General features: G+C 54.0%; 2 protein-coding genes across 2 annotated transcripts; one reads left to right on the top strand and one right to left on the bottom strand.

Annotated features, from left to right (window-relative positions):
- Positions 1–2622: 2622 nt before the first annotated feature.
- SNPH (syntaphilin) lies at positions 2623–10614 on the top strand. The gene is made up of 4 exons (XM_052651253.1): positions 2623–2804; positions 3472–3579; positions 5776–5925; positions 8994–10614. Exons 1-4 carry the CDS (start codon positions 2623–2625, stop codon positions 10183–10185), a joined length of 1632 nt encoding a protein of 543 aa, XP_052507213.1. The 3' UTR covers positions 10186–10614.
- Positions 10615–14430: 3816 nt separating this feature from the next.
- Positions 14431–22929, bottom strand: SDCBP2 (syndecan binding protein 2). The gene is made up of 8 exons (XM_052651184.1): positions 22876–22929; positions 22150–22219; positions 21431–21531; positions 17278–17436; positions 16557–16732; positions 16306–16477; positions 14667–14758; positions 14431–14485 (listed from the first exon to the last, which is right to left on the bottom strand). Exons 1-8 carry the CDS (start codon positions 22927–22929, stop codon positions 14431–14433), a joined length of 879 nt encoding a protein of 292 aa, XP_052507144.1.
- Positions 22930–23410: the final 481 nt, after the last annotated feature.

The raw sequence follows: 23410 nt of genomic DNA, 5'->3' as shown, positions 1-23410 counted from the left end.
CTCCAAGGCAAAGCAGGCCTGGTGCCTGCCTCCTAGGACTGGAGCCTAGAGCTCCACCCACGCTTTGTGAGCTCCTTAGCAACACTCACCAGAGTTAGCTTGGAAGAGTGAGGCCTGGCCTCAGCTCTGAGTCCTGCCTCTGCTGAAGGTCCTCCTGAAGGCACAGCATCCTCCCAAAAGCCAGAAGTGATGATGGGAGAATGGCCGGTGAAGCCAGGCTGACTGGGGCTAGAGGCCAGGGTCTATTGGACATCCAGCTGTGTGACCTTGGACCCAAATGTGATAACAGATCCTGCCTCGAATGATTTTTATTTGGAATAATGGGCCAAGGCATGTAATAGCACTCAGCATGGTCACCCGGTAGCAGACAGAAGAGTTCTGTCAATGACAGATGATCAAGGGGGAGATGAACTGGAGCATAGATAACATTGACGTACATACATTCCCATAAGATAGATAGCTAGTGGGAAGCTGCTGTATAGTACAAGGAGTTCAGCTCCGTGCTCTGTGACAATCTAGAGGGGTAGAATGAGGGGTGGGGGGTGGGAGGGAAGCTCAAAAGGGAGGCGATATATGTGTGCATATAGCTGAGTCACTTTGCTATATGGCAAAAACCAACCCAATATTGTAAAGCCATTATCCTCCAATTAAAAAAAAAAAAAGACAGGATCCTTGAAGCCCTTGTCCACCCATGAATAAGGACAATCAGCCCCTCCCCCATGCTCCTGGTTGAGGCCCTCCTGTGCCTAGGAGGTGTTAAGACATTGGTGGCCTTCCTGGCAAGTATGGAGGAGCACCGTTGTCCCCCCAGCCCCTGTCCCATGGTTCCTCCTCTGAGGGCCAGCCCTGCAGTTCCAGGAGGCCCTGCCTGGGTGGCTGAGGCATGGTGAGTGGGATGCATTGCCAAGCCAGGTCGAGCAGCTCAGATAACAGGTAGGGTGCCGGCGGCTCCTGTACCTGGCACCTGACACCTCTGGGCAGACAATGCTGGCTATGTCCAGGCCTCCAGGGAACAGACCGTGTCTGTGTCCCAGCCAGGAAACAGGCCACCTCAGCAGCACCTTTGTCTGCTCAGGAGGCAGCCTCGCCACTGGCCAGGGTGGCCGGGATCCTCAGAGGCCCTGATGTGGGAAGGGGTGGTGCCCTGGGCAGGGCATCTGGGCTTCGTGATCCAGCCCCTCAGCATCTGGTGTTGGCCTGGCTCAGGTGTTGGCCCTGCCACACTGGGGCAGGGACTCAGGCAGTCCCTTCCCTCTCAGATTCCTCATCTGCAAAGGGACTAATCACAGCACTTCCTCATAGGATTGTTGGGAGGAGTCGATGGGGTAATGTACGTAACGTGGTTAGCACGGGGGCTTGGCGTGGAGCAGGGCTTGGCAACCGCTTCTCTCCCAGCATGGAGGAAGGTCCAGTGCACGGTGTCCTCGGCCGAGTCCTATAACCCAGGCGACTGCCCTTAGTCCCTGCTCTGAGTGTGGAAGGAGGGAACTAGGGTCTCTGGAGCTGGCACAGAACTAGCATGTTGGCTGCAAAGAGTCCAGGCCCATTCCCTGCCCCGGCCTTCAGGAGCTCTGGGCTGAAGCCCAGCGCAGGCCTCCTCCCACAACAGCCAACACCAGCCCAGCATGGGGCCTCTCCCTCCCTTAAACCTCTGTAGAGCTGCCCTCGGAACCCAAGCCCCTACCCAGGAAAGGGCCCTAGTGATCCTCGGGCAGGAGCCCAGATCTGAATCTCCCTGCCCACTTGTCCGAGGATGGATCTCCACAGGCATGGTCCCTTCCTACTGGGTCCAGCCTACAGTGATGCTCTGAACAGGTGTCGGGCGGGGTGGGGGGTGGGTATCTTCTTCTCCCATCTGTCTCCTTCCTCATTTGCTTTGAGCCTGTGCCCTGAGTTCCTCGTGCATCCCAAAATGAGCATGCGCATTTTCATGGATGGGCACAGGCATACCTGTGTGTAGCATGTGGGCAGTGGAGGTGGGGCGGGCAAGGGCTGCATGTTCTGCATTGTGGACAGGCCCCCTGAGCATGTTCACTGAGTCCTGTGCGGCACGCCTTGGAATGGCAGGGATGCGGTACCTTTTCACGTTCATGTGTATCCATATGTCTTTCTACATGTGTGCTGGTGTGTTGGTCTGTCTTGTCTCCCCTATAGACGGGAAGCCCCAAGCCTCGCACCAACAGGCACCCTGGGAAGGACGTCAAGACTAGCCCAGCCTAATCTGGGCTTCCTGGTGATGCTCCAGGAGTCCTCCAGCCTGCAGTCCCCTCCAAGGAGGAGGGTGGATTGACCAGCACAGGGGTGGGGGTCTGAGAGTCAGGGGTCCAGGGACCCTGGCTCACAGCCAGACTCAGTGCTGGGCTGAGCCAACCAGGAGGCCCTGCCCCAGTGTCAGTGTGACCTGGGGGGAGGCCTTCGCTCTTCTGGGGCACCATCCACTCATCTGAGGACACGGGGCTGGACTGATGATTTCTGGCCATCCTGAGGCTCTGACGATCGTGATTTTAAGCTGGGTGGTGGGAGCCTGCTAAATTCACTGGTGGAGGCAGTCGTGGGCAGAGCCTGGGCTGCCAGCCCCTCACCTGGTCCTGGGTGTCCTGCTGAAGGGTGAGAGGAGAAGCCATGCCGGGCAGCGGCCCCAGCGAGAGGATGACGTGGCCGGGCCCGGCCCTCCCCACGGCCCCCCCAACCCGCCCTCTCTCCTCAGCCCCGGGGACACCGCCCATCCCGCCCCTCACCCGGACCCGCAGCCTCATGGCCATGTCCCTGCCAGGCAGTAGACGGGCCTCTGGTGGATCCCGCAGGTGAGTCTCCCCCTTGCCCGGAGCCTTGGCCTCTGAAAGTTGGGGGAGGGGGTCTCTGCCTCCAGTCCACCACCTACTTGTCTTGGAGCAAGTCATTGCCCCCATTTTTCCCATCTTTAAAATGGGCTTGCTGACCCTTGCCTCAGGAACTAAGGGCTCAGATGACACCATGGATAGAAAGGTTCTCTGAAGACTTAAACCACTGGATCCTTCCCATCATTAATATTGTTGTTCCATCCTCACAAAGACAGCATGTAGCCTTCTACCTGGGCTCACCCAGACTCCACGTATGCCCCTCCTCCTGCCCCTACGCCTGCCTGCCCGTTGGTCTCCACCTCCATCTCAATTCACGCAGGGCCCTTTCCCTCTGGGCTTGGGGGACCCTGGATGTTGAGGACCCTCACTAGGGGTAGCTGGGCCCCGCCCTTGGCCCACAGTCCTGCGCAGCCTCCGCCTCTGTCCTGGGGAGCCAGGAGGACCTGCATCCTGGTTTTCCATCTTCATTTGCACTGTCTGTTCTGTCCCCCCACCCTCCCCTCTGCTTCTCTCCCCGGCGGTGACCCCAAAGTGGGGGCCCTCTGGGCCGCAGCGGCCTGGCAGTGTTTGCCCAGTGTCCGCAGCTGCCCACCAGCCAGAACGAGCACCTGCCTCTTCTCCCTGCCTCCAGGCGCACCTCTCCACCCGTGAGTGTGCGGGATGCCTACGGCACCTCTTCTCTCAGTAGCAGCAGCAACTCAGGCTCCTGCAAGGGCAGTGACAGCAGCCCCACGCCCAGGTAACCAGCCCCTCCCTCCTGCCTCCCAGCCAGTGGGGAACCTGAACACCTTGGGGCCTGGGGGGTTTGGGTGTTCTAACCATACCCAACTCCAACACAGTCCCTGGCATGTGACCTTGAGCAGGTCCCTTCTCTCTGAGCTTCAGTTCCCCATCTGTAAGATGGATATGATCATACTCAGCTGCACGTAACCAAAGACAATGGCTGAGACAAACTAGGGGTGATGCTTTCAGAACAAGGGGCCAGAGGTGGGCGACCCCCTAAAGTGTCGAGGACCCCACCTCCACCATCCTTGGTGTACAGCTGGCTCTGACACCTTCAGGCATCTGGTCCACGGCCAGGGAAGAAGACGGCGAAAGGTCAACCCTCCCTCCCCTCTATGCCAGGCTCATGTTTTCTGAGACAGGACACGTTCCCCAGTAAATTCTGTCTACACTGTGCTGGCGGGTGCCAGGTGTGACTGGCGGGTGCCAGGTGTGACTGACTGGCTTCAGGGAGGGTTAGTGGTTCTGAGTGCAGGGCCACCTACGCAAAATGGGAGTTCTGTTGGGGGAAAAGCAGGAAGCTGTGAGTTGAGGAGGCTAGGCCGTGGTCTGCTGGTGGGATTGGGGTGCTCCCCACCCCTGGATGAAAACCTTGGCCCTCCCGCCTCCTCTGGGTGGGAATTCCTCCTCCTCGGCACTGGTGGGACCTGGGTGTGCTCACCACACATGCACGTCTGCACCACCCCATGCGGGGGAGTGTGGCTGCTGGGAGTGGTGCATGTCCAGCCTGCCTCCACCTCAGGGTACAGCTATGAACAGTCGATGTTACGAACAGTCGGTGCACATCTGGGCTCCCATGTGCCTCTAGAACATGAGTGGGCATGTGCAGATGGGAAGGATCCACCTGCATTTGTGTGAACGTGTTCATGAGCTGGTGTCCTAGAGTAGTTGACCCTGGTCCAACAAGGGGGTTGGGGCACTGACCCCTTGTACAGTTGAAAATCCACATATAACATTTGGCTGCCCCAAAACATAACTGCCTACTGTTGAGCAGAATCCTTTATAACATAATCAGTTGATTGGCACATATTTGGTGTGTTATATGTACTATCAACAATATGCTTACAATACAGTAAACTAGAGAAAACAAAATTTAAGAAAATTATAAGCACAAGAAAATATGTTTACAGCACTGTATTTAAGATCATGTGAAAAAGAAATTCATATTTACTTACAGGTATAATTATGCATGTATTCATAATAATACATTGATAACAAAGAAGCAGCAATATGATTGCTTCACGGTAGCCTAGCCTATCTAATAAATGAATCGTTATAAAAATTTTATGGCATACAGTATTACAGTCATATTCATAATATGGTATGAGAAACATTGTTACATTTTTCTAAAAACCACTTACAGTGATGACAGGCTGATATGCAGTTTCTCCAATTACAAGAGAGAGGCATACTTGTAGGGTAATGGGATCCTCTGAAAGCACAGTTGTAGAACAGTAAGAAAACTTACACACTATTAATTTTATATTAACTATCACCCACCTTGTGCCAGGGAGACAGGCTACCACTTCGGTACCTGCCTTACACAGAATGAACGTTTAGGCGATGGTGATGATGACGACACAGAGCCAGCTCCTATGGTTCTTGCGGTACAGTGATTAGATTTCCACACCGAGTCACTCACATATACAACAGATAAGTCCTTGCCCACCAGGCAGACCCCGGGATAATTACATGCAGAGGGAGGCTTCTCCCTGCCTCAGCTTTACTTTGTGGGATGGGAGACTGAACCCTGGGCTGCAGCGCTGGGATGGGGTTGACAGAGATGGCACTGCCCTGGGTGGTACCAAGCGTGTCCACATGCTCTGTGACGTATCTCCCCAACCCGCACTAGAGAAGCCCTGACCTCCCCACCTCAACGCTATGTTCTTCCCTCAGAACCTTAATAAACCCACCTTCCAGAAGGGCCGGGTGTTCTCGTGCCCACAGGGGCACAGGGGAAGGCCTGGCCTGTAAGGCGCTGGAGGCGGGAGGGAGGCAGGCACCCAGGGGAAGCTGGGCACCAGGATGGGTGGGCGGGGTTCCAGGGTGAGTGGGCGGGGCACAGGGATGGGTAGACGGGGCTCCCTCGCTCCTGGCACAGCGCATCGCCAGGCCCCTTCCTCGCTCCCCGCTGACGAACGCCCCCTGGCAGGCGCTCCATGAAGTACACGCTGTGCAGTGACAACCATGGAATCAAGCCCCCAACCCCGGAGCAGTACTTGACGCCCCTGCAGCAGAAGGAGGTGTGCATCCGGCACCTGAAGGCCCGGCTGAAGGACACGCAGGACCGGCTCCAGGACCGGTGAGTGGGAGGCCAGGGCCCACGGCATCTCTGGGAGGAAGGAGTGGCTGGGGGCTCCTCTCTCCCGCAAAACCCCACCCGTCCCTTCCCTCCCTCAGCTGCTCCTTGAAGCTTCAGGTGGCTGCTTAGAGCCAGACCGAAAGCAGTTTCCCTGGCCTCCCCGCCTCCCCTCTCACTCCAAGGCAGTGCTCTCTCGGTCGGAGCCTGGCAGCCCCTTTTGGCAACTTCTCGTGCCCTGGCTTCTTTCTACCTGGGGAGTAGGAGCCCAGGGCATTCTTCCCAGCTGACCTGCCCATCGCGGAGGGGGGCGCGGGGGAGAGCAGGGTGGGAGAAGAAACAACCTGTTAACCCTCCTTGGCCTCCTCCCAGGGGGTCACCAGGGGCTCCTGACCCACCGTTCAGGCCCAGGTGCCTTCTTCCTCATCCATTGCGAGGAACCTTTCTCTGAGCGCCCACCCAGCCCAGGGGTCTCCCAGAGACCCTGTGAGCCTGTCTGAGCTCATTCTCCAGACCTGAGGGCAAGTCCTGACCCTCCCAGCCTTCACCTTTCCAGGCTGGCAGCTTCCTCTTTATGATGGAAATTTCAGGGCTGCCCTCTGACCTTTGCATCACCTACCCATCTTCTCCAAACTGTATGGATTCAGATACACAGCTAACTCTGAGCTGGACAAGGTGCCGTGCAGGGCACTGGGGGATCAGGGCACCATGACGACTCCTTCCTTCATCTTTTCTTTTTTTAATATGACAATTTTATTGAGATATAATTCACATACTATACAATTCACTTATCTAAAGTAAACAATTCAGTGGTTTTTTAGTACATTCACAGAATGGTGCAACCATCAAGAGTATCTAATTCTAGAATGTTTTCATCACTCCAGAAAGAAACCCTGTTCCCAGTAGCAATCATGCCCCCATTTCTCCCCCAAGAACCCCATCCTTGGCAGCTGCTAATCTTTCTTCTTCTGTGAATGTGTCTATTATACACACACACACACACACATATATATATATATATATAATAAGTAAGTAAGACCACATCTTTCTTGACCAGAGCTCTGCCAAGTAGCCCATTCAGTCTGTATTTGTTGTGGTTTGGAACTTGAGGAGGTCACAGGCGGCATTCTGTGGGCCTCCTTATCTGCAGAGCCAGGATTTCTATTTCCCATTTTCTTCTCAGTGATGCCCTGGGTCTGCTTGGCCCTTTGCTCTGACGTCCTCAGGGAGCAGACAGCCCATTTCCCTGCTGCCTTTCCAGGACTGCCCTGCGGCTCAGAGCAGGCCACCTGCCCTGTGTGGTTTGGGCAGGATGCCCCGCTTTGGACGTGCCTGCACCTCGGCTCCCCAGCCTCTCCACCCACGACTCATGCAGCAACTTGGCCATTCTCTGCTTACTGTATTGTCGCCCTCCACACATGCTGCGAACAGGGATGCTCTCATTCCCGCAGTAGCCTGCCTGCTCCTCAAAGATGGATTTACACGCTGTGCTTTCATACCCTGTATCCCCACTTCCAAGACGCCCTTTCCCCCCATCTCACTTCCTTGGCAAATTTATCCTTCAAGACCCAGTTCAAATATAACATCCCACAGCCCACCTGAGACCGAGACAGGGCTGGGAAGCCACAGCTCTGGGGTCCTGCCAGCTCCAAGGAGGAGTGGGCCCAGCCCAGCTGATCACACCCAGTCCCTTCTTCCAAACTCACCCTTCCTCCCAGGGCTCAGCGTCAGTGAGCAGGATTACCCTAGGGTGAGCCCTCCACCCCGAGGCAGGAGGAGTGGACAGTCTTCTCCGCACCTGTGGGGGCTCTGAGCCCCTGCAGGTCCCCGTTGTCACGCCACCTCCATCGCCAAGCTGTGCCCTGCTGGGCAGCCCTTCCTTCCCTTCTGTCCCCTTCCAGCTGATGCCATTGCTGATCTTGTGGCCCCTGCAGCCCCTCAGGCCCAGGCCTTTCAGTGTTTTGTGGAGTGAGATTTCTGGGCACATTTCCTGAATTTCTAATCTGCCTTTGAAAAGAACACGATGCTGAATCTGGGTTGGTCACTCTGCTGGTCTTATAAACCCCAAAGTGAAGGACATGCCATTTGGATTTTATTTATGTGAATGGAGGGTTTGGGATGAGTGGCTGCATGCAGGTTGAGTTCAGTTCCATGAAAGATTTTCCTCCTTTGTTACTGCTTTTAGCTCATCCTGATGAGTTTCACCCCGGCTTTTCCTCTGGACTAGACGGCATCATTTCCTACTTCACCTCCCTCCCCTGCACTGCCCCCCAGATTCATCTAAGCCTCAGGGATTTTAAAAGCCTGAGAGTTTCTGGCCGAGACTCTTCTGACAGTCTGTTGCCTGCTCTTGCCACTCCTCTTGGGAGTAGCTCTGTGCCCTTTTCAGCAATCTTCTGGGCCTCTCCTCTCGACAGTACTTACAAGAAGGGCACATCTGGCACAGATAAGACAGCCACTCTGTTCTCATCACGCTCCTCGGACTCATCCACCACTTCTCACTCTCCCCTAGAGGGAAGGTGTAACATTATCAGCTATGTTCACGGCAGTAATTTCTCTCGTAAAAACGGAGTGGTTTGTCCCCCTCTCCCCGCAGTCTCTGGTCAAATAACCTTCCACTGAAAATTTCCACCACCGGCTTTTGTAGAAGGCCGCATCGCTCTGGGCAGAGCAGAGATTTTAGGTTTCATTTTTGTTGTTTTATGTTAAAGAGTTTTAAATGGATGTACTAAGTTTTTATAGCAATTGCATTTTTAAACTGAGGTCTTCATCATCGACTCTCTTCTTTGGGTAGTGGATGTCAAAGTGGACAGTCGTCGGCATTTCGGCTCTAGGGGGTGGGAATGCGATGGTGGCTTCTTGTCCCCCAAGGGGGTGGCTCCTCTGTCCTGACCCCTTACCCCTCTCCCACTCCCACTGCTTCCCTGGTGGAATAAAGAGGATGAGGAAGAAGGCATCGACTCGTTCCTTTGTTTTTAGTGCTTTTTGTCCTTGGGGACACCCCCCTCCTTGCCTGTCCTTAGTGGAGCACCCGGCCAGGTGATGAGCGCAGGTGTCTCATCCGCTCACAGGGACACAGAGATCGATGACCTGAAGACGCAGCTGTCACGCATGCAGGAGGACTGGATTGAGGAGGAGTGCCACCGCGTGGAGGCCCAGCTGGCCCTGAAGGAGGCCCGCAAGGAGATCAAGCAGCTCAAGCAGGTCATCGACACCGTCAAGAACAACCTGATCGACAAGGACAAGGGGCTGCAGAAGTACTTCGTGGACATCAACATCCAGAACAAGAAGCTGGAGACACTGCTGCACAGCATGGAAGTGGCCCAGAACGGCTTGGCCAAGGAGGACGGTGCGGCCGAGTCGGCTGGTGGCTCCCCGGCCCGCTCTCTCACCCGCAGCTCCACCTACACCAAGCTGAGCGACCCCGCTGTCTGCGGTGACCGCCCGCCCGGGGACCACCCTGGCACCTCGGCCGAGGATGGGGTCGACAGCGGCTTCACGGCCAATGATGACACCCTGAGCCGGACGGAGGCATTGGAGGCCAGCAGCCTGCTGTCGTCAGGGGTGGACTGTGGCCCCGAGGAACCCTCGTCTCTACACAGTTCCTTCAGCCTGGGGCCCCGCTTCCCCGCCAGCAACACCTATGAGAAGCTGCTGTGTGGCACGGAGGCCGGCGTGCAGGCCAGCTGCATGCAGGAGCGCGCCATCCAGACGGACTTCGTGCCATCCCAGCCTGACCTGGACACCATCCTGGAGAAAGTGACCCAGGCCCAGGTCTGTGGGATGGTCCCCGAGTCAGGGGACAGGCACCCGGAACCAGATCCCCACCCCCCGGGGCCCAAAGACCCCAACTCTGCAGTGGTGGTGACGGTGGGGGACGAGCTGGAGGCCCCGGAGCCCATCACCTGGGGGCCCACCCCACACCGCCCTGGTGCCCACCCAAACCCCAGCCCGTCGGTGAGCGTGGCATGCCCCGTGGAAGAGGAGGAGGAGGCAGCCACGGCCGAGAAGGAGCCCAAGAGCTACTGGAGCCGCCACTACATCGTGGATCTGCTGGCTGTGGTGGTGCCCGCCGTGCCCACAGTGGCCTGGCTCTGCCGCTCCCAGCGGCGCCAGGGCCAGCCCATTTACAACATCAGCTCCCTGCTGCGGGGCTGCTGCACCGTGGCCTTGCACTCCATCCGCAGGATCAGCTGCCGCTCGCTGAGCCATCAGGGCCCGAGCGCCGCTGGCACGACCACTGGAGGCAGCTCCCAGCTCTGAGGAGGGCCGGCCTGGGCAGAGGCTCCCACGGCCCAACTACCGATTGTAGGGGTGCCACCCTCCCTCTCACACCTTCCCCTGGGGCATCATCTTATTTCTTTAGTTTGGGGTTTGGAGGTGGCTTTTTCAGGATGATTACCGTATCAGAGGCTGGGAGTGAAGGTTGGGGGAAGGTGTCCGAAAACTGCGACAGGAGAGAAGGGAAGAGAGACCGAGAGCCAGGAGGCCCGCTGATCAGACACACTGCAGAGAGAGACAGTGGCGAGGCCCCCACCCCAGCCCCCTGCCCCCCAGGCCCCCACACAGGGCAGCCGCTGCTCAGGAAGTCTCCCGTGTGATGATCCAGGGAGGCCAGCCTTGACTTGTCAGCCCAGCCTCCCCATCCCTGCCCCCAGGTCCTGTCTGTTCCCCTGTGTACCCCAGGCCTTGTCTCCCAAGCCACCCCTTGCCCTCAGCCCAGGCTTCTGGGCCAGTATTATCTCCTCAGATGGAGGCAGCTGTGACCCAAAGTACAGGCAGGGGACTGGGGCTCAGAGAAGGTCTGGAACCACTTGGCATGTGCTGAGCTCCAGCCTCTTCAGACTTCTTTCTCCCCACTTGGGATCTGGGAGCACAATCAGGCCACGGGCTGGAGGAAAGATAGTGATGGGCAACAGGTGGCAGAAGACAGTATGGGTCCCCTGTCTGTCTGTTCATCTCAGACCTTCCCCATCTCACGTTTTCCTCTTGGAGCTTCTGAGGGTGTCAGGTCATTCTTCTGTGAGAGCCAGACTGGCCTGAGCCCCAGCTCCCATCTGGAGACTCTGCCAGCACCAGAGAAGGAGATGGGGCTGGCAGCTCAAGGGGGCTTCTCCAGCCTCTGAGATGAGGCCCTGCAGCCTGGGAGGCAGGGCTGGACTCAGCAACCCCAGCTGGTTTCACTCCAGCCCCTGGAGCTTGCCCAAGTTTCTCCAGGGACCTTAGGACCAACTTCTGCTTTGCACTATGTTCATTTTGGGGCTTGGTTCTCATGCATCCCAGGATCTCCCGTGAGGTGGCTGCTTGCTTTCTAGGATGAAGTTTCCTAAATCTTACACCTATCTGCCTCTGGAGGAATATTCAGCAGGATAAATGGCAAAATGAGGTGCTGAAGCCGTAATGTCTGTCCAGGCCAAAGCAGGGTGCTCTGGGATGTTTCCTAGGTGGGAATGGAGTAGGGCTTCCAGCCCAAGCCCGGTCAACCTGGAAAGGTTCACTGGGCCCCCCTCCTTCCCTGGGACCACGTCTGGGTCCCCCAGCAAAACTGCTGACACTTTATTAGCATTTTTATTTAACAGAGTAAACCCAGTCCTCTTCCCCTTCAGGGCGTATACCTGTCTACTCACCCCACCCACTCCTCAGAGTTACGCCCTACATTGGAGCAGGGGTGGGGAGCATTGGTGGGACCCTGTATCTTACTCAGCCCTCTGACCTAGGCGGCCACTCTAGTTCTGCCCAAGTGGCTTGCCCACCCCCGCTGTTTCAGCAGCTGTCACCTGGACTCTGCCCTTCCTCTCTGTACCTCCGCTGGTGCGGGGGACGCCTGCATGCCCTGGGGGTGGGCAGCCAGCCTCTCCACCAGCTGGGGGAGAGCCCCTCAGCCACGTGCTTTGCGCCTCTGAAGCCCGCCTGTCCTCACTCCAGGCCTCAGACCTGCCATCCTTTGTGGAGCTCCCCCTGATCCCAGCCGAACCAAACCTGAACTCTGGGGGCAGGGCTGGGCTGCCCCACGGGACCCTGGGGTCATGACATGGAGGGGCAGTGGACAGCCCCCATCCAAACCCAAGCTAAGACTGGCCATGGACCCCGCCTTGTGCCGTGTACTCACGGAGCTGCGCAGTGTCTCCTTAGAAATAGTCAAAAGCTTTGCCAAGAAAATAAAGGTATGACTATATTTGACAACATAAAATCTATATATTTTTCATCCCTGGAATCTAGTCGAGCTGCGTAGCCCCTCTGCTCCTGTCTGCGTCCTGCTGTCTGTGGCCTTCCTACTGTGTCTTGTGTTTTGGTGGACGTGTTCAGGGCCGGGGCCGTGGTCCACTCTGTCCCTAATTCTGAACAGCCCCTCGGGAAGAGTGTGGACTCAGGTGTGTGGACAAGGTGAGAGGAACTGGTGCCACCCTCTACTCTTGCTCTGGCCTGAGACCTGCCTGCCTGGTCAGAGGCCCCCCAGCCCACTCCGGGTCCTCTCTTTTGTGGGGCTGGTGGGACCTTCGACAGGCTTTGTCTCTTGTCAATGGAGGAGGCGACTCTTCGGCCCAAGCCCGGGACAGGTGCTGGGACCGTGTCGGCCAGGCTCCAGCTTGTGCCTGTGTGCGTGTGTGTGTTCGGGATCCCGCATCTATGCAAAAGGGGCAGAGCTGCCTGGGCAGCTCCGGCGGTAAGAGGCAGTGGCCCGCCGGCTCAGGCTCCAAGCCCAGACTGCAGGGCCCAGAATGTGGGGCTGGAGGCAAGGCCAGGGCCCCAGAGCCTCCCGCTGAGTGCTCATCCTCCAAGGCTCCCCTTTTCCTCCCTGCTTAATACCTCCTCCTGTTGGGCTGTGACCTTCTCTCCTGCCCTCTGCTTCTACAGCAGAAATCTCGGGGGCCTCCTCCTCTCCCCAGCCTCTGGCTGGAGCTGATTAGATCCTGAGCAACACTTCTCAGGAATCACCTTTTGGAACTGCTGGCCCCTTGGAGCGCTGCTGCCAGAATTGGCTTCCCCTCAGTTGTGGGGTCCAGGCAGGGGTTGGCCCTGCTCCTCCCCTGGTGCAGGCTCAAGCAGGAATCAGAGTCAGGGGCAGTACTCTGCTCAGAGAGCTGGCCTCAAGTGAAGTTTATTCCACATATCTCCCAAGGGGATAACTTAGCTCTACAATGAACACCGTTCCCAGTCACCAGTAGCACCAGGGTACCTGGCAGCACCTTGTGGGGGCAGCACAGGGGGCAAGTGACAAAGTTCTGGGGTGGAGGCCTACAGTGGGGCCTCTGCCCAGTGAACTCATGACCCCTCTGTGACCTAGGGGTCAGTATAAACAAGTCATAGTGCACTGTTATATTCAGCCATGCCCTTGACAGAGAATTCAGGGGATACAGGAAGGGGGTGGGAGGTGGGGAGGGGTCTTCACTTTGTCTCCTTTGTCCTTTTGATCTGACAGAGTTGTACCTACAGCAGAACAGCTCTGGATTAAAGCATGAAAACACAACCAGATCCATTGCCTGTTTTCTTTATATTGTGTCTTTTGGGGCAGTGAGAGGGATGAAGGGGACTCACACTGTCCCCGCCCACATGGGAGTCAAAACTCACACCCTGGAAAGAGCTGAGTGGGCAGATACCTTTCCTGAGGTCGAGGGAACCTGAGAGCTGCAAGTTGGCTCAGCTCTACCATGCGTCACTTGGGGGTCACTTGGCACCCCCTCGGTGTCAGCCCCATTGGGCCCTGAGAGTGCACCCATTCCATCCTCTCCAGCACCCCTGAGGTGATTTTCACACCTACAGATGCAGAAGCCAGCTGGAGTCACTGAGCAGGGGGCGCTCTAAGGCTGGTGCCCCCTTCCAGAGCCCACACTGTCCCCCACCACCACCCAGTCATCCCAGCCTCACACCAACAGGCAGCATGTGACTCTGGCCAGGCCAAGCCAAGCCATGCTGTCAGAGGCAATGCATAGAAAAGGCCTTGGTCTCACCACTGCTTAAAAGACAACCAACACTGGTGCGTAATGGGACTGAGGATTCTGGAATATCAATTACTTCTGAGGAAGGGATTTTATTTAAAATCAAATCTTTATTCAAAAGACCGTGAAGGGTTAAAACTCTATACAGTTTGTGACGAAGAACAAGTAAAGGAAAAAGAAACAATTCTTACAAAAAAAAAGAAAAGTATTTCTGTTCTCAAAACATGGAACTGTTTTACTGGTAGAGGCAAAAATTTGAAAGGGACCCAGCTGCAACTTTAGAAAGTGTTTAGCTGGCCGGCCGACGTGACGAGCATTTAAATCAGCACAGAGAATGGCTGCCTGTGGGCCCTGTCCCGGCCTTAGCCCAGTTGAGTGGCTGAGACTCCAACAAGGCCAGTGTATGTAAATAACAGGCGCACAGGATGCCTTGTCGCCCCGCCCGGAACACGCCCCCTTGAGAAGACCCCGCCCCCTGAGACGGCCCCGCCCCCAGGCAGCACGCCTCCGCAGGCACGGACATTCCCTTTCTGGCAGGAGGGTGACAGGGTTGAGCTGTTGTCCCGCGGCCTCAGACGTCAGGGATGGAGTGGTCCATGGTATGGTGGAGCAGGGTCGGGGACAACCTAGATACAGCAACAAGGACAGTCGCCAAAACTGGCAGCACCTTCTCCCCTTTCCCCCCAAAACCTGTGCCTCCCTTGCCTCACCCCAAGTTACCAGAAGCCGGCAGCCAGAAGGTGGGGAGGGGAGGGGGTAGGGAGGAGGGGAGGGGGGCCGGGGCGGAGGGGAGGGGGGCAGCCTTACTTTTTGACCATGTGCTCATAGATGACGGTGGGGATGATGGTCAGGGTGATGATGTTCCCGGCGGTGGCCAGAATCTCTGTGACTTCTTTGTCCTGGAGAAGAGGTGAGTGACGGTCACCTTGGGGGCCAGGGGCAACTCTGAGGCACCTCTGTGAAGTGGTCAGCGTGGCCCTGCTGGAGTCCACCACTGACAATGACGGTAGGGAATAGGTTGTCCCTTGAGTGAGGGTGGCAGGCCCCCAGCTCAAGCAAGAATGTGGGCCTCCCATCTGAGGCTCTCTCAGTAAAACAGACTGACCTCTCCTACCCTCACCTCGAGGGCCTATGTGGGCCTGATACCGAAAGGCCTCACGGACATGACTTCCCCCAAAGAGCCCCGGGAATCCCACCAACCACATGCGTATGCTGTCTCCTGGGCCCCAGTCACACCAGGATTCTGACCTCAAAGCAGAAAGAGAACCACACTGCAGTGGGGGGACAAGGGGGGACAGTAGGCACACCCACCCACCCTCTTCTCTGGGCTCCTGTCAGCCTGAGCCGAGGCCGTGGGGTACCTCTTCCTCTTAATCTTGTTGACCAGCAAAAAGAAAGGCCTGCAGAAGCCGTTCAGATTGTGGGGAGAACAAGACACAAGTAGCACCTACAGAGAGTGTGCCGAACAGCCCAAAGCTGAATGCTAATGCACGAGCCGAGCCTCTGGCCCTTACCTGGAGACTGTGACCTTGACTTTACATAGACCCCCGACTTGGCTGTGTGTTTTCCTAGCTGTGCCAGGATCAATGGGAGAAGATGTGCTAGATGGGACCAGACCGTCAGGCACAGGGGAGATGATGTGTGACAAGAGTGACTTGGGGATGGCCCTTATGAGGGAGGGGTCGTGGCTCACAAGACTGTGTCATCTGTGGGGTGAGATGGCAAGACCCCCCAGGCCACCTCCACCTGCCTGCGAGCCCCAAAGCCCTGGATGCTGGAGTGGGGGGACCCTCACTCTAAATCACAACTGGAATTAAGAACCGCTTTCAGTCCTGGTGGCATCAACCAGGATAAACCGCTCTCATTTGTCCAGGGACCAGAAGCCATGTGACTTATCCTCTTCTGGGGTCCATTCCCCGAAGGCACCCACCCTGTCCCCTAGTCGACATCACAGCACTGTCCCCAGACCATTTGCTCCTTCTTGTATTTAAAGATAAAACTCACCACACACACACACTGTTGGGGAGAGGAAAGAGGTAGGCAATGGGCTTCTGAAGAGCCATTTCCTAAAATATTCCTATTAGTGAACATGATCCAGGATACAAACAGAAATATCACACAGAGTAGTCCGTGCAGCCAGGAGCCCCTCACCCCCGCCCCGGACACCTGTTTCCTTACACACGTCATCACTGCCACCACCACCTGCTGTCACACCTCTGGCCTTCATGAGTAAGTAACAACAGCGAGCATTTACTGAGCACTTAGTGTCTGCACTGTGCTCGGAGCACTTGAACCTTTGTCTCACTGAATCCCTGCAGCAGCCTTAGGATGAGGATCTGAAGCTGGGTGGGGGCGGCAGCCTACCCACAGACACGAACCTTCCCACCACCTCTCAATCGCCCAGTCCCTGAGGTCCTGGGATGGAGCCATGCTCCGCCTTGCTTACCTTCAGCCCGATGACGTTTTGCCCATTCACCTCACACACATAGTGGTTGGTGAGGAGCCCATTGCGGGCCGCGGAACTCCCTTTGACCAAAGAGATGATCTTCCCCTTCTTGATGACGAAGCCGACGTGGCCTGTGCTGTCCTTGTGCATGGTGATGGTCCGCTGGAACGGCCTGGCAGGGAGGGATGGTGAGCTGGGCCTGGGGCATAACCAAGGGCAGACTGACAGGCTCCTGGGACCCGGGTGCTCACCTATCCCGAACGACTATGACAATCTTCTCGGCCGATGCCTTCTTCACCACCTGGTGGGCTTTGTCCGTGCTCCACCCAGCACAGTCACGTCCATCAATCTGCAGAATCTGGTCCCCAAAGCGCAGCCCCACCAAGGATGCAGGGGTGTTGGCCTGGACCAGCTGCACGAAGAGCCCCTGGAGGAGGCGAGCCCGCAGTCAGTTCCCCCAGCCCAACCTGAGCCCAGGTGCCTCCTCCTGGGCTGCTGTTTGCCTCCTGATCTTCTCAGAGCCCACTGGGCCCTGGGACTGCAGCTCTGTGTACATGAGGTCACAAAGAGTTGGACATGGCTGAGCAACTAACACTTTCAGGAATTCCAACTAGTGGTTGCATCCCCAGTCACCAGACTACAAGGCCTCTCATGCTGGCATCCGAACCAACACCCCCACACCCTTCGCCTTACACTGTCTTCAGAAAGCCTCCCAGAAGCCAGATCCCTGTGAGTGGGGAGCAAGGAGGCATGAAGTCCCAGGAGGGGCAAGTGGAGGGTCCCTAGCACAACCCAGAGCAAGCCCAGAGCAAGCGCCTTATGGGAGGCGATGGAAAGGACGAGCCTGTCTAGGGCTCAGGTGAACCTTGGCTCCCGCGGGCAGCTCGGGCCGCAGGCAGGCGCAGTCCAGCACGCGATCTCTCTCTCTGCGTTCCGCGGGGCCCCTCCCCTCCCGCCCGACCCCAGCCCCACCTTGTCGATGGCCTGCAGCCGCAGCCCGGTCTTGCCACGCTCGTCCTTGCATAGGTGGATCTCGCGCACCCCGGGCTTGATCTCCGCACGCAGTGCGCCCAGGCTGTTCCCGGACACCGGCGCCACCACCTGGCCCGGCGAGGGGCCTGAGCCCGCTGCCTGCAGACCACAGGGGAGAAGAGGTCAGCCAGCGCCGTGGGGCCTCGTGCCTCAAGGGTCCAAGCGTGGGAACAGGGATTGGGAAAAGAGAACGGGGTGGACCCTGAGCTCCAGCCCACCGCAGACCACACACATACCTCCTGCGAGCAAGAGGACACATGGCGCCATGAAGCCGCTAGGGGGCGTCAAAGTCCACACCCCCAAAAAACACAGCCAGGAAAACAGAGCCTGGAGGACAGGTGCGTATTATAGAAAAAGGGTCTTCATTTTCCAAGACAACTTGGTGTCAGAAGAACCTTTTAAAATCCACTTAAAATAAAAAGATTCACAGAAAATCGTGAACAATGAGGGGGTAAAGGAGCTCAAGTTGATTTCTGCCTTGAAAAAAATTTTGTCAAAAGTATCAAGATGAGTGAATACTATTCCCCCCATCAAAAGATCTGGAACAAGGCAAAGATGTCCACTCCCACCACTACTGTTAAATACAGTAATGGAAGAACTAGCCCGATCAGTAAGGCAAGGAAAGGAAATAAAAGACATATAGATTGGAAAAGAAACATAAAATGGTCCCTATTTTCAGATGAGAAGATGCTTTACTAGAAAATTCCAAAGAATCTACAGATCAACTCCTAGAACTCATAAGTGAGTTCAACAAGGTCACAGGACACAAGACCAATGCATACCAAAAAATCAATTGTACTTCTATATACTAACAATGAATACGTGGAAACTGAAATTAAAAATACAATACCACGTACAATCGCTAAAAAAAAAAAGAAAGAAATACTTAGGTGTGGAGCTAATAAAACATATACAGGAATTGTATGCTGGAAATGACAAAACACTGATAAAAGAGATCAAAGAAGTGAAGTGAACTGAAATGAAAGTCGTTCAGTCATGTCTGACTCTTTGCAACCCCATGGAATGTACAGTCCATGGAATTCTCATCACATCATCATATGATATTTCTACCTTTAGATAAAAACTGAAATAACCTCAGTAGGACAGATATTAGTAGAAAATAGAGAAGTTATTAAAAAGATAAATTTTGAGTACTCATTACTGTTGTTTTTAATATAATGTATTGTGAGTTTGATAGTGAAAGTCACTTAGCCATGTCCAACTCCTTTCACCCCATGGATGAATTCTCCAGGCCAGAATACTGGAGTGAGTAGCTTTTCCCTTCTCCAGGAGATCTTCCCAACCCAGGGATTGAACCCAGGTCTCCCGCATTGCAGGCAGATTCCTTACCAGCTGAGCCACAAGGGAAGCCCACAAATACTGGAGTGGGTAGACTTTCCCTTCTCCAGCGGATCTTCCTGACCCAGGAATCAACCCAGGGTCTCCTGCAGGCGGATTGCAGGCGGATTCTTTACCAACTGAGCTATTGGGGAAGCCTGATCAAAGGTCTAAATAAATAAAGAAATATTTTGTACTGATGGATCAGAAAAACTAGACGAAGCTGTCAACTGTCCACAAATTGATATACATATTTAATGCATTTCCTATCACAGTCTGTATGTTTTGTAGATAGAGGAAAGGTTAATCTAAACTTTACATGAAAACACAAAGGAACTAGAATAGCTAAAACTAGTCTGACAAAAAAGAGAAAAACAGGAGAAATCACTCTACCAGATTTCCAGACTTTCTGTATAGCTACAGTCATCAAGATAGTGTGGTGCTGGGGAGAGACAGACCTTTGGAGCAGAAGAGAGAATATCCAGAAATAGCCTCACACAAGTAGGGGCAACTGCTTCTTAACAGAGGTGTGAGAACGATTTAGTGAAGACAGAAGAGCCTTTTCAACAAATGGCATGGGAGCAACTGAACATCCACAGGCAAAATATGAATTGTGACCTCATGCCTTATGCAAAGATTAACTCAAGTTCAATCATAAATTTAAACAAAAAACTATAAGAGTTTCAGAAGTAAAAGGGAAAATTTTTCAGAAACCTAGAGCTCAGTCAAGTTTCTTAGGACACCAAGGCATGAGCCACAAAGAGAAAAATCAATAAATTGAACCTCATCAAAATTGAAAACTTTTTGTTCTCCAATAAACTCTTTTAATACAATGAAAGGTGTTACACAGTGGGAGAAAAATATTTACAAATCAAATGACAAAGGACTTTAGAATAAGGTCTCGAAAGTTGACTTTAAAAAATAATCCATTTAGAAAATAAGCAAAATATATGAAGAAACATTTTACCAAAGAGAATATACAGCTGGCAAATAAGCACATGAAAAGATGTTCAACATCACTAGCCATTAGGAAAGTGCAAATAAAAACCATGATAAGGCATCACCACACACCTACCATGAGTAAAATTTAAAATAGTGATAATATCAAATGCTGGCAAAGATGTGCCAACAAAACACTCATGCAGTGTTGGCAGGAAAATAAAATAATACAGCCACTCTGAAAATCGTTTGGCCGTTTCTTTCTAAAAAAAATTAGCCATACATGTATTACACTACCTAGGAATTGCACTCCTGGGTGTTTATCCCAGAGAAATGAAAACTTATGTCTGTACCAAAATCTGTATACAAACATCTGTAATATCTTAGTTTATAACAGACAAAAACTGGAAACAACCAAAATGTCCCTCAAGAGGTTAAACAAACTGAGCTATAGCCACGCAATCCTGCAATAAAAAGGAATGAACTGTTGCAACAGGCGACAGCCTGGAAGGATCTCCAGGGCACAATGCTGAGTGGAAAGAGCCCATCGGAAAAGGTCACACACCATGTGATTTCACTTACATAACCTTCTGAAATGATAAAATCATAGGGACAAAAGCATGCTAGTGACTGCCAAGGGGCTGAGGATGCTGAAGGGGAGGCTGGGCATGATCACAAAGGGGCGGCGCGAGGGAGACTTTTGTGGTGATGTAGTTCTGTATCTCGATTGGGCTGGCGGCTGCAGGTGACGAAAAGACACAGGGCCTTAGACACACGGCACCAATGGAAAATGCCTGGCTTTGACCTTACAGTACAGTTACATAAAATGGAACCACTGGGAAAACTGGCTGAAGGGTACAGAGGACTTCTCTGTCTTGGCAACTTCCTGACTGAATCTCCGATTATGTAAAAAGAAAAACTAAAAATAATTAAAAATTTTAATTATGAAAGTGCATTATCTGTCATTTTTTTTCATCAAATTTAGGTTGTCTGGGGTATTGACCAAAGAGAGATCAATCAGTGGATTAAAATTGGACAATGTGACCTACTTTGCTTCCTGTGTGTGCTTGCCTACATGACTGTCAAGGGCGTCATTTTGGAAAACCACTCCAGGGTGTCACCAACTTTGCTCAGGATCCTACATGTCCTCATCCTTGCTGATTTCTCCTGTGAAATCATGTGTCAGTGTGGCAGCTCTCATCGTCACTTCTATCAATTTCATGAAATCCCACAGCCTTACCAAGATTTGTATTTGCACTTTGCAATCGATTTGCACTGGACCAGCACAATGGACCAACCGGGAATGTTGAAGCTGATGGGGAGACAGTTTCAGGACTGAGTCTATAAGTGAATACATTTTCAGGAGTGAATATTTCTATGTTATGTTTTTTGTTTGTTTGTTTGTTTGTTTGCTCCCTGAAGTCATAGAGAACAAGGGTTAAGCATTATTATTTCATTTGGGGACTGGGGGCTGACAAGCTCCTCCTCACAGGCTCTGTCTAACCATGCAGCTGCTCCCAAGTCACAGGCAGCCCCTCATTAGAAGCACCCAGGCTCAGGCCAGGTTTGACGTCCTCCCTTCTCATCCAGCAAGCTCAGGCCAGCAGGTCAGAGGTCAAAGGGCAGGCAGTGGCCCTCTAGCCCCAAGGCCTGCAGGAAACCATGAAACCCCATGGCACTTCTCATGAAGGCTCAAAGGGAAACATATCATCAGGAAACAGAACCTCAGGGATGCTATAGAGAGAGGAGATACAAATCTGTTTAAATGCAAGACCAAGGAAGGAGGGCCCGCATCAGGCAAGAGACAAATACCTACACTGGCACCTTCTGGAGTCTGAGGCAGGCTCTGCTGGACTTCCTGGCTGGAGAGGGAAAGACCCATATAGTTTTCCAGTTCTGCCAGATTAGGGTACAAAACTGATGGGAAGGGAAGGGGGAGAAGAGAAAGATGTTATTCTGGCCATGAGCTTGGCCACACCTGCCTGGCTCCCAAGTGGTCACTCATCTTTGTTAAGAAACAAAAGGGCCCGAGAGGGTGTTTACTCTCAGGAATGCAGTATATTATTGAGACGGCTCTGCAGCCCTGGGAATACTCGCTGGCAATGTGGGTCCTCCCCTCAGGTGGTCTGCTTCCCCCAGGAGCAGCCTGGGACACAGCCCCTCATGGATCACTTTGGTGTTCAGCTTAGTTAGCTTTATTTGGCACCAGCCAACTCAAAGGCAGCTCTGGGAAACTGCACGGTAAGGAGAGGAGCTGGGCCTGAGCTCAAGTTTGCTACCGCAGGACCAGTCAAGATAGCCAGAGCAGCCCCAGGGCCACCGCATACATCCTGGTCTCCTCACGCAGCCTTCCTTGGTGGCCCTAAGTCAGGGCCGTTGGGGCCCTCACAAGGTCACAGCTTTTCGGTGTCCCCCTCAAAGTAGGGGGACAACTGTACACAGTGCCTGTGGCTCTGTGGCAGGCAAGAGGCAGGCGCTCGGAAACGGCCAGCAGAAGTCACTCTCGGCTCAAAGCACCCCATCCCCATCACTCACCTGGAGGCTGGGAGTCCCCTTTTCCCCGTACTGGCAGGGCAGGCATCCTGGGTACGGCTCTGGCCTGGGCCTGGGGATGGAAGGGGAGTGCCGCTCAGCTGTGGTCAGAACCCCAGAGCCCTTGGAGCTTGGGGCTCCCTGAGGATGGGGGTCAGGGCAATAGGTATGCTCGTGGCCTGAGTGGGTATCCAACCTTTCAATAAATGTGGCTTCGCACACCTCCATGCCTCAGGAGGGAGGTTCTCCCAAGGGCCTGCAACCCACCGAATGTCACAGCTCATTTACTACCTGCGGTGGCCAAGGTAATTGTCAGTCAAAAAGCCCCCAGTTCTCAAAACCCCCTAGGACCTCATGTAGAATGGAAGGAGGAAAGGGCTTCTGGAGGCTGAGTACGCCAAACACCACAGCCACAGGGTTTACCCTGGAAGCTTGCCGTAGAGCATGGGGTCTGCACGAACCCCAATGGAGGAAGCACTGGGACTAAGCAGGCACCAGACACAGGCCTGTCTGCAGCTGCTCGTCTTCTCCACCTGCTGTGATCCCACTGCCTTGGCCTCTGAACACCTGCTCTGCCAGCAGCCCCTGCACTGGGGACCCGCATGCCTTGGGGCCAATAAGGAACTCCCAAAGGCCTCCAGCCTTGACCCAAGACCAGCCTCCCTTAGCTACCCTGGGGTAATCCCAAAGCCCCATCAGGGCACCCAGGCTAACAGCCTGGCAGGTTACCTGCATGGCCTGGTCCACCTTCAGGTCCTCCAGAGATGGGTACAGGGTGGCCATGGCTGCTCCTTGGAACACCCTGCAGGGCACAGAGTGGGGTGCTGAGGGATGAGAGGAGGCACAGACATGTGCCACCCAGCACTCTCAGGATGAGAAAGATGTCAGGAAGGGTAGTATTATTATTACACTACTATTACATGATTATATATAATACATATTTTATATTAATCATATATATTGTTATATGTATTATATATGTATATATTATATATTATATAATAATATATAATACATATTATACCAGTTATATAATAGGTATCATTATCCCCATTTTAGAAATGGAAGAGCTGGGATTGAGCCAGAGTCTGTTTGGTTACCAAGCCCATGTTCTCCACTCCTGAAAAATCCCACCCCACCATGTTCAGCTGACTCTGGGCTTTAGAACTTGGACCCAGGGGTCACCCAGGACATGCTAACCAGGCAAAGCAGGACTGGGGAGCCATGTCCTTCCCTGCCATGTTTCAAAGGTCAGACAGCCTTA

The sequence above is a fragment of the Budorcas taxicolor genome, chromosome 13 (assembly GCF_023091745.1).
Source record: "Budorcas taxicolor isolate Tak-1 chromosome 13, Takin1.1, whole genome shotgun sequence".
NCBI classification, from domain to species: Eukaryota; Metazoa; Chordata; class Mammalia; order Artiodactyla; family Bovidae; genus Budorcas; species Budorcas taxicolor.
This window is presented reverse-complemented; position numbering and strand designations above follow the sequence as displayed.